Genomic DNA, 11,065 nt, shown 5'->3' with positions numbered 1-11,065 from the left:
CCACCTCGTGATCGGAGGCGTCCGCGTCGGGGTCGGGGTGACCGGTCTTCGGTACCTCGGCCTCGAACTGGATAGTCGGTGGAACTTCCGCGCTCACTTTGAGAAGTTGGGCCCTCGACTGATGTCGACGGCCGGCTCTCTGAGCCGGCTGCCACCAAACGTCGGGGGTCCCGATCAGGTGGCGCGCCGCCTCTACATGGGGGTGGTGCGGTCGATGGCACTATACGGGGCTCCCGTATGGTGCCACGCCCTGACCCGCAAGAACGTCGCGGCGCTGCGACGTCCGCAGCGCGCGATCGCGGTCAGGGCGATCCGAGGATACCGCAATGTCTCCTTCGAGGCGGCGTGCTTGCTCGCCGGGGCGCCACCCTGGGACCTGGAGCCGGAGGCGCTCGCTGCCGATTACAGGTGGCGTAGCGACCTCCGCTCTAGGGGGGAAGGGCGCCCCGGCGAAGGAGTAGTTCAAGCGCGGAGGCTCCAATCTCGGCGGTCCGTGCTGGAGGCGTGGTCTCGCCGCTTGGCGGACCCGTCGGCCGGCCTCCGTACCGTCGAGGCGGTCCGCCCGGTTCTCGCGGACTGGGTGGGCCGCGACCGCGGATGTCTCACCTTCCGGCTGACGCAAATGCTTACCAGCCACGGATGTTTCGGCCGGTATTTGCATAAGATAGCCGGAAGGGAACCGACGGCGCAGTGCCACCACTGCGCGGACCGCGACGAGGAAGACACAGCGGAACATACATTGGCGCGTTGCTCTGGATTCGACGAGCAACGCGCCGCCCTCGTCGCGGTCATAGGAGAGGACCTCTCGCTGCCGCGCGTCGTGGCTACGATGCTCGGCAGCGACGCGTCCTGGAAGGCGATGCTCGACTTCTGCGAGTCCACCATCTCGCAGAAGGAGGCGGCGGAGCGAGAGAGGGAGAGCTCTTCCCTTTCCGCACCGATCCGTCGCCGTCGAGCCGGGGGCCGGAGGCGGAAATACGCCCGTACGTCCCGGCCCCTGTAGGTGGCGGCCTCCCCCCGGTGAAGGTCAAGGGGCGACCTGAGGGGGTGAGGCCGCGCGGCGCGCTACCAGCACTCTAGCGCGCTGCCGTGGAGTGAATAGAGCGACCGGTCGACGGTGTATCGCGTCCCGACCCGGCAGGCTGGTTCTGGTCCAGCGGGGTATTCCGGGACACCAGCGGCACCGTCTGGGCGGCCCGACGGGCTGCCGTACCGAGACGGCCGACGTTTCAGAGCCTTCGATTCGCCTCGAAGGCTCCGTCGGCCGGGCGTCCTTGGGGTGAGCCGCGCTGTCTGGTTGTAGTGTTGACCGCGGTAGCCCCCCTACCTTATCCGGGTTCTGACCTCGGAGGGGATCGGACGTCGGGTGTAAGAGTGCAGGGGAGTCGTTTAGTGGGTGGGTCCTAAAATCCTTGGGCCCGCGGTCTGCTCACAACACCATGCAGACCGTTGAGTCCCACATACCCCGCGCGCCCATTTTGCGCGGGGACCTCGTAGGAGGTTCGGCCCTCTACCCGAAAAAAAAAAAGCAGGACCTCATCGCTTGCCAACAGAAGAACATAGTCAGCTTCCTAGATGACCAGAAAATTATCAAACTAAAGGACTATTGCTTGGTAGATGATCCGTTACTCTTCATGGAACGGGGCGACTAAACTCATGTATTTTTAGCATTATGTTTTTAAAGATCTCATTATTATTTTTTGCTATCAATAGTTTATTATTATGTTTAATGTTTCTGTGGCGTGCTGCCCTATGTGAAACACAATCGCAGAATCCCGGGATGGCAGCGTCTCCTTAGTGCAGCTCTGTACATCTCGCCATTCAAACGAATGTACAGTGAATGCTGCGGTGACCGAAACCGGTCGCCAGTCGAGGCAACCACACCGAGACGAACGCACGTCGCTCCGCGCTCCGCCGCTCGCAGATATTCAACACGATACAACAACATTTTACCGACCAGCAGCTATATTGGTGACCCCGACGTGATTTGAACACGCACGATGACAACCGTAACGGAGAAAGAGCACGTAGAAGATCAGAGGCCTGCAGAGTTGTTTCGGGTCGGAGTTAGAGTGCCGCCATTTTGGCCCGAGGAGCCGGAGATATGGTTCGCGCAAGTAGAAGGACAATTCGCGATATCCGGCATTACATCAGACACCACGAAGTTCAACTACGTGATTGGACAACTTGACCATCAGTTCTCGAAGGAAGTGAAAGACATTATCATCTCACCACCAGCCACAGATAAGTACGAGAAGCTAAAGTTAGAACTTATCAAACGGCTTAGCGCTTCGCACGACAAGAAGGTGAAACAGCTGCTAATGCACGAAGAGTTAGGCGAACGAAGGCCATCACAGTTCCTTCGCCACCTACAAAGCTTAGCTGGGCCCACTGTGCCCGAAGAGTTTGTGAAGACTATCTGGACCAGCCGTCTGCCGCGCAACATCCAGACCGTGATCGCCGCTCAACCTACCTCGTCGCTAGAGGTACTTGCTGATTTGGCCGACAAGATACAAGACATCGCCACTCCTGCACCTCAAGTCGCAGCAGCTCAAGCAGAACCCGGGTCCACCATGGACGCTATGGCACGAGAAATCGCTGAGTTACGTAAACAGTTACAAAATTTATCATCGCAGTTAAACTCGCAGGACCGGCGGTCTCGCTCCACACAACGCCGTGACCGTAGCCGATCAATGACCAGGTCCGTATCCAACTACCGCAGATTCCCGGAATGTTATTATCATTTCAAATTCGGTAGCAACGCAAGAAACTGCATAAAACCATGCGACTTCGAGCCGGAATCTCGAGATAGTAGTCCAAGAAGAATCCCGGGAAAATCCCGGGATCCCGGGAAAAATTCGGAAAACTCCAGGGGTGGTCAGTAATGGCGACTGACGACTGCCCTCGCTCCTCTGGTCGCCTGTTCGTAGTAGATCGTCGGACCAAGGTACAATTCCTCGTAGATACGGGAAGCGACGTCTGCGTGTATCCACGATCCGCTTTATCGGGGCGACGTCCTAAAACAAACTTCCAGCTATCCGCCGCTAATGGTACACCAATCAACACGTACGGATATGCCAATCTAGAGTTAGACCTAGGATTACGACGCGATTTTCCCTGGCGGTTCATCGTCGGAGATGTAACCAGAGCCATCATTGGAGCCGATTTCCTCAAACATTACGGCCTAATAGTCGACATCCGCAACAAGTGTCTTCTGGATAGCCTTACAACACTGTATGCTATAGGTAAACCTGTAAACTCGTCGAACACGATATCATCTATAAAGATACCACTCGGCGGGTCCAGCAGATACCACAAGTTACTCACCGAGTTCCCAGAAGTAACACACCCATCCGGACACCATCAAGAAATCAAGCACAATACAGTTCATTACATCAGGACAACGCCAGGCCCACCAGTGTCATCTTCTCCCCGTCGACTTGCACCTGACAAACTACAGATAGCCAAAAAGGAATTTGAGTCGATGCTTGCATCAGGAACTGCCCGCCCATCTGAAAGCCCTTGGGCCTCTCCACTCCATCTAGCCCCGAAAAAGGATAACGAGTGGAGGCCTTGCGGCGATTATCGCTCTCTGAACGCCAGGACTATTCCGGACAAATACCCAGTGAGACATGTGCACGACTGCACCTACAATATAACTGGTTGCAAAATTTTTTCCACCATTGATTTGGTAAAAGCTTTTAGCCAGATTCCTATCTTTCACGAGGACATACAGAAGAGTGCCATAATTACCCCGTTCGGCTTATATGAGTTCCCACATATGACGTTTGGACTTCGCAACGCTTGCCAGACGTTTCAACGCTTCGTCGATGAAATGACACGTGGACTAGACTTTGTTTATCCTTACGTCGACGACTTTCTGTGCTTTTCTAGAAACGAAGAGGAACACGAAGACCATCTCCGACAACTATTTAGCAGACTCAGAGACTACGGTGTCATCATCAACACCGCCAAATGTCGCTTCGGGGTATCTGAAGTCTCATTTCTCGGCTATTCCATCTCAGCCAAAGGAGTAAAGCCACTGGATACAAAGGTAGAAGCCATAAAGTCATTTCCAGAACCAAAGACCATCAGATCACTGCGAAGATTCTTAGGAATGATCAACTTCTACCGTAGGTTCATACCAGGCGCCGCTAAATATCAGACTCCCCTAAATGCTCTTCTGACGGGATCTGTTAAAGGGTCTCACCCAGTGCACCTATCGGGTGACACCTTGAAAGCTTTTCAAGAATGCAAAGATAGCTTATGTCGCGCCACACTCCTTGCGCACCCTGACAGCCAATGCAAGCTGGCCCTAGTCACTGACGCATCAGATACTGCGATCGGAGCCGCTCTACAACAGCAGAAGAACTCTGCGTGGCAGCCACTTGCATTCTTCTCCCGGAAACTTTCTCCAGCTCAGATGAAATACTCGCCCTATGACAGAGAGCTACTGGCTATATACGAAGCTATCAAATATTTTAGACACATGTTAGAGGCCAAGGATTTTACTATCTACACAGATCATAAACCGTTATGCTTCGCCTTCCACACTCGCAAAGACAAATGTTCACCCAGACAATTCCGACACCTCGATCTTATATCACAATTTACCACAGACATACAGCACATTGCTGGTAAGGACAACGTGGTTGCAGACGCACTCTCACGAGTAGAAGAAGTAGAGTTTTCCTTAGACTTCGCAAGGTTAGCCCAATCCCAAAACACTGATCCAGAACTAAAACAGCTATTAGACAATGGCACATCACTACGCTTAGAAAAGATCAAGATACGGGAAGGTCGAACAGAGCTCTACTGCGATACCAGCACCCAGACTCCAAGGCCTTATATTACGCCAATGATGCGAAAACAAGTTTTCGAAAACCTGCATGGACTCAGTCACCCTGGTACTAATGCCACGATCAAACTGATAACTGAAAGGTACATTTGGCCCGGAATCAACAAAGACTGCAGAGAATGGACAAGAGCTTGTCTAGCATGCCAACGGTCTAAGATAAACCGACACGTTTCTACTCCTCTTGGAACGTACAAGCTTCCAAATGCACGCTTCATGGATATTCACATCGACCTCATCGGACCGCTACCCATATGCGGAGGAAACCGTTTTTGCCTAACAGCAATCGATCGTTTCACGAGATGGCCTGAGGTTATACCCATACCTAATGCTACAGCTGAAACAGTAGCAAAAGCTTTACTCACTGGCTGGGTATCGCGGTTTGGATGTCCGTCTTCAATAGTCACCGACCGCGGCCGTCAATTTGAGTCCGCTCTCTTCCAACACCTGTCGAAATCAATAGGATTCCATCATAAGAAGACCACTGCTTACCACCCGCAATGTAATGGCGCCATAGAAAGATTCCATCGTCAGCTAAAAACCGCTATCACTTGTCACGGTAATGAAAACTGGATGGAAGTGCTGCCTTTCGTCCTACTCGGGATAAGAAGTGCCTACAAAGATGACTTGAAAACAAGTGCAGCCGAACTAGTATATGGAGAGCCACTTCGGCTACCTGGTGAATTTTTCGATCCGGGTACTGCAGGAACAACCGACGTCACGGAATATACAGCACGCCTTCGTCAATTCGCCAACAACCTTAAACCAGTACCTGCTTCAAGACACACACGACAATCCATCTTCGTCTATAAAGATCTAGCTACCACCAGTCATGTGTTCTTGAGAGAAGATGCGCTGAGAGCCTCTTTACAGCCAGCGTACACTGGACCACATCCGGTTATAGAAAGAAATGATAAATATTTTAAACTACTGATAAAAGGCAAAACGGTGACAGTAACTGCTGATCGCCTTAAGCCAGCATACACACTTCCTGAAAGAAGATCTGTTAGATTTCCTGCACATCTCCGGGACCTCCAAACTTAATCGCCCTACTCGGTCTCTGGAGGGGGGTGATGTGGCATGCTGCCCTATGTGAAACACAATCGCAGAATCCCGGGATGGCAGCGTCTCCTTAGTGCAGCTCTGTACATCTCGCCATTCAAACGAATGTACAGTGAATGCTGCGGTGACCGAAACCGGTCGCCAGTCGAGGCAACCACACCGAGACGAACGCACGTCGCTCCGCGCTCCGCCGCTCGCAGATATTCAACACGATACAACAACATTTTACCGACCAGCAGCTATATTTCTAATTAATAATACCTACTATAAGTGAACAACAACCAAAAAAAATTTAGTAAAGTCGTAACATATGGATTTTTTTATTAACTTACCTGGCAACTCAAAAATAAAGATGATTGAGCGCTCGTTTTTTGGCGGGCTTTTCAATTGTGTAGGCGCAAAAAGTTTTTCTTTTGAAAAAAACTTTCATATTTTATGATTAACTTTATATGTAAATATTTGTTGTAAATAAAAACGTGTGTAAAGTGTACATAATATAAGTGTAGTGTAAAACCACCAAAATGTCTGAGGGGGAAGGAGACCCCCGGACGAAGACTCTGGTGGTTCTAGTACTGTGGAGAGAAGGAAAAACCCCAGGAAGAAGGCGAAAGACAATAGTGACTTATCTGGCGATTTGGAACTCTATAAGCCTTACGCGAAACCAGACTATAAGAGAGTGTTTTCTGAACTTTCTTCTGTAGGTGAGTATGTGGTATTCATAGAGAGTACAAAAGATGATAAGTTGGGTAACCGAAACCCAATCGCCATGACAAACTTGTTCAAGACTGAGGTCAAAGGTGTGGCAAATATTAAGAGAATCAACGAAAATAAAGTTGGCATTACCTTTTCTCAAGCTATTAACGCTAACAATTTCCTAAAAATGAACAATGGCTCTCGAAGCATGATATGAAAGCTTTTATTCCAGCAAGTGCTGTGGAGACTATTGGTGTAATAAAATTTGTTCCAACAAGTATTTCCAACGAGGAGTTGTCGGTCAGCTGAAGCCCCTTGGGTCTGTAAGCGTTACCTTTCTTTCAAAAGCCATTCCCGAGCATATATTTTTGGACATTTATAGATTCAAAGTTACTGAATATGTATCACCCCTTTTTTTTTTTTTTTTTAACGCTGGGGAATCCATTTACGGATACCCGGTCGAGGGGGGTAACGGACCGGGTTATGTCGGACTCCGGCGCCTCCTGAGAGGAAGAAGGGGAGAAGAGAAGGACTGAGGTCCTTCACCTCCCCCAATTTCTCACAGGAGACTACGCCTTGAAAAAGGCGCGCGAAGCACTTGCCCCGCAAAACGACTACCGACTAAACCCCATCGAGCTCCACCACACCGACTACACGAAACTTACGGTACCGCGATGCGCGCCGAAAGTCTCGCCTTAGGCGGTACCCGTACTGATGTTAAGACGGGATTTCATCCCCGGGAAAATCCCGTAGAACTTCGTCTCGGGAGACACACCGTGAGCGGCGCACAGGAGCCACCTTGCACCGCTTCACCACCGGACGAACAGTCGAGTGCCGGGCGCCCCCGCACCCGGCACTCGATAGTCCCTACGAGGGCTGAGCGGCGGCCTCTCGCACGCGCCGTCCACCCCGCCTTCTGCGCTGAGGAGCCAAAGAGGGATCCCATTCCCTTTCGCGCTCCTCAGCCTCACGAAGCGCCATGACCAAGTCACAGAACCCAGCCATGGCCTCCCACGAACTCCGGTCCTCTACCATACGGGCGACGATAGCCCTCAAAGAGAGGTCCTGCCCCAACACCGCGACGAGGTTTCGCCGCGGGTGCTCCCACCGTGGGCACGCTTCTAGCGCGTGCTGGGCGTCATCGTTCGGGTGCCCGCACTGGTGGCAGCCCGGATGTGGCTCCCTTCCGCAGACTCTCCACAGATACCTCCCGAAGCATCCATGCCCCGAAAGGACCTGGGTGAGGCGAAAGGAGAGCTCACCGTGTCGCCGGTCCGACCATGCCTCCAGCACAGGCACCAGTGCCTCGAGCGTGCGCTGACGACTGGCCGAAGTTCGGCCGAGCTCCTCCAGCAAGCGCTCTCTCCATTTGGCATACGCCAGACCACGCGCAGCACGCCTCCATCGATTGACAACCGACGGGCCGGGTGTCCGTTCCCGAGTCGAGGACTGTGTTCTCCGTCGGTATGTCGCGGCCAAGATTTCGGCCTCGAGGTCCCACGGTAAGGATCCGGCGAGGGCACAGGCCACATCCTGAGAGATGGTACGGTACCCCCTGATGACCCTCACCGCGAGCGCCCGCTGAGCTCTGAGCAGCAGAGCCGCGTTTCGCGCGGTAAGTGCGGGCGACCACACGGGAGCACCGTACAGGGCCATACTGCGCACCACCCGCAGGTACAGTCGCCGGATACCGGCACTGCATCCACCGGTGTTGGGAAGAAGACGGGTCAGCGCACCCGCCGTCCCCATCAGCCTTGGAACCAGCATTTTGAAATGGTGGTCGAATCTCCATTTGCTGTCCAACACAAGGCCCAAATACTTGAGCTTCGGCTGGACAGCAATGGTGACACCCCCGACTACGAGATTCGCGCCTTGAGGCGGCCCCTCCCGAGCCGAGTGGAAGCACACTGCTTCGGATTTATGAAGGGCCACCTCGAGGCCGAGTCTCTTTATTCGACTCACCACAGTCGCTACACCTGCTACAGCCAGGATGGCTGCTGACCGGTAGTCGTCTCCGCGGGCCGTCACCAGCGTGTCGTCAGCGTAGCAAACCACTTCGACGCCACGCAGGTTAGCCCCACGGAGGACCCAGTCGAAGCCTATATCCCACAGGAGCGGACCCAGTACCGACCCCTGTGGAACTCCCCGCGACACTGTTTTCCGTCCCCACCCACTCCGCTCGGGGAAGATTACAGCCCGCCCTGAGAGATAATCTTCGATCAGATTGCGGAGACCGGTGGGCACGCGGTGAAATCGTAATGACTCCATGATCGTACTCCAGGGGATCGTGTTGAAGGCGTTGGCTATATCGATTGACACAGCCAATAGCACGCCCCCCCCAGAGCACGCCTGGTCGGTAAGGTCACGGACGCGCAAGACCGCGTCCACGGTCGACCGACCTCTCCGGAAGCCAAATTGGTTGGACGCTAGATTCGGCCCAATATTCTCCAGGTGCTGAACAAGACGCTCGGTAAAGATACGCTCAGGGAGCTTACCGGCCTCGTCCAACACGACTATCGGGCGATACCCGGAGGGCTCATCTCTAGGGCGACCGTCCTTCGGGATGAGCACCAGCCGGCCCGTACGCCACGGCTCCGGGAACCTGCCCTCTCGGAGACATTTGCTAAAAAGCCTTCGAAGTGCAGGTCCCAAACCATCTTCAGTTAAGGCCAGAGCCCATGCCCTGCTCGACAGACCGTCAGGGCCGGGCGCTGTGCGCTTCGAGCGCATCTTCGCCACCACCGCCTTGAATTCCGCCTGGGACACACCTTCCAGCTCTCCGCCGTCAGCGACCTGCACCGCTGCCATTACAGGTCCCTCCTGCCGTTCCGGATGAGTCCGGAAATAGACCCCCGACCACCCGGTGCAAAGTCTCGGGCGGCATTGTGCTGGTCGTAGGGGGAGCCCAAGGTCGAAGCGCATTGCGCGCCAGCCTGTAGGGCCGCCCCCATGGATCGCGATCGAGCGAGGCGAGTAGATCGTTCCAGGCGGCTTCCTTTGCCATTCTGATGGCCACGCAAAGGGCCCTCACCGCTGTCCTGTACACTACGTAAAGGCGGTCTTGCTCCTCCGGGTCTCGATGCATCCTTCGACGTCGGCTCCGTTGGTACGCACGACGACTGACGTTGCACGACTGGCGAAGGTTGGCGATTTCCTCAGTCCACCAATGTACGCGGCGCTTAGGGGCGAGAGCTCTGATGCGTGGCATGGCGGCATCACACACCCGCGACATGGCCTCGCGCATACGCTCCGCCCCCACTCGTACGTCCATCGGCTCGCCAAGTGAGTCGAGGCGCCATGCCTGGACGACAGCCGCCTCGTGCAGCCGCTCGACATCTAGGCGCTTCTGGGCCCAACGAGGACCCTCCGTGCCTCCACCGAAGAATGAAGACGTTGACACCGCTCCTGGGGTCACAACGATGCTGAAACGGATGTAGCGGTGGTCGGAAAGCGTCTCCTCACCAACCATCACCGCCCAACCGCGGATGCGACACGCGACGTCCGGCGATGCGAACGTGACATCCACCACGGACCCGCCTAAACGTCTCACGCATGTGAATTCCGTGCCGCGGTTGAGTATGACGAGACCGCTTTCGACCAGCCACTCCTCCACCGCCCTTCCTCTGGGGCACGTCCTCGAGGAACCCCAAGCCGATGATTTGGCATTGAGGTCCCCGAGAATAAGCATCTGCCGGGAGTGCGACCTCCTAGTGACGCGGCTGAGCTCAAGGAGGAGGCCTTCAAACTCAGCAAGTGTCCTGTTGGGGGAGAAGTATACTCCCACCACGATCATCTCGGCCCAGAGGACGGCGACGAAGCTGCGACCCCTCTCAACGACGGCGAACTCGGGCGGAGCGCCCACACAACCACGACGAATAATGGCAACCCGGCCGTCAAGGTCAGCTGCCCAATCGGGACCCGTAAGGACCCGGTATGGCTCTGCAACCACCGCAAGGTGGGTCAATCCCTCCACCATGCTCTGAAACAAAAGGTCTTGAGCCCTGGCGGAGTGATTGAGATTCCCCTGGAGAACACGAAGGACGTCTGTCATGACTGGGCGTCCATCGGTGTCGCCGAGGCCATACCGGGCCGACTCCGCGCGCTCTCAAGCGTGGCGAAATCCTGCCGTCGTTGTCTCTGTCTCGGGGGCTTGGCGCAAGCCTTGCCGCCGGAGACGTGGTCCGCCGGTCTGCCAGCAGAGACACAAACGGTGCAGTGCGGCGCCAGCGAGCAGCCAGAGGCCACGTGACCGGCCTGGCCGCACCGGTAGCAATCCCGGCTGCGGTCAACTGACGACGGGCAACGTGCGCTCACGTGGCCCAGCTCGTGGCACCGAAAGCACTGCAGCCTCCTGGCCTCCAACAAATGAGCGCGGAGTACGCTCCAGCCAATCCTCAGCTTGGGGACTGCTGCGATTTTCGCAGCTGTTGAGACCGGGCATCGAACTAAGACTTG

The 11,065-nt window shown here is 55.0% G+C and overlaps 1 protein-coding gene across 1 annotated transcript; it reads left to right on the top strand.

The window, feature by feature from the left end:
- Positions 1 to 2,000: 2,000 nt before the first annotated feature.
- LOC134201756 (uncharacterized) lies at positions 2,001 to 2,885 on the top strand. Its single transcript, XM_062677007.1, has one exon. It carries the CDS (start codon positions 2,001 to 2,003, stop codon positions 2,883 to 2,885), a length of 885 nt encoding a protein of 294 aa, XP_062532991.1.
- Positions 2,886 to 11,065: the final 8,180 nt, after the last annotated feature.

This window comes from Bombyx mori, chromosome W, assembly GCF_030269925.1.
Source record: "Bombyx mori chromosome W, ASM3026992v2".
Taxonomy (NCBI): Eukaryota; Metazoa; Arthropoda; class Insecta; order Lepidoptera; family Bombycidae; genus Bombyx; species Bombyx mori.
The sequence above is the reverse complement of the archived record's forward strand: the minus strand, read 5'-3'. Positions and strand labels throughout refer to the sequence as shown.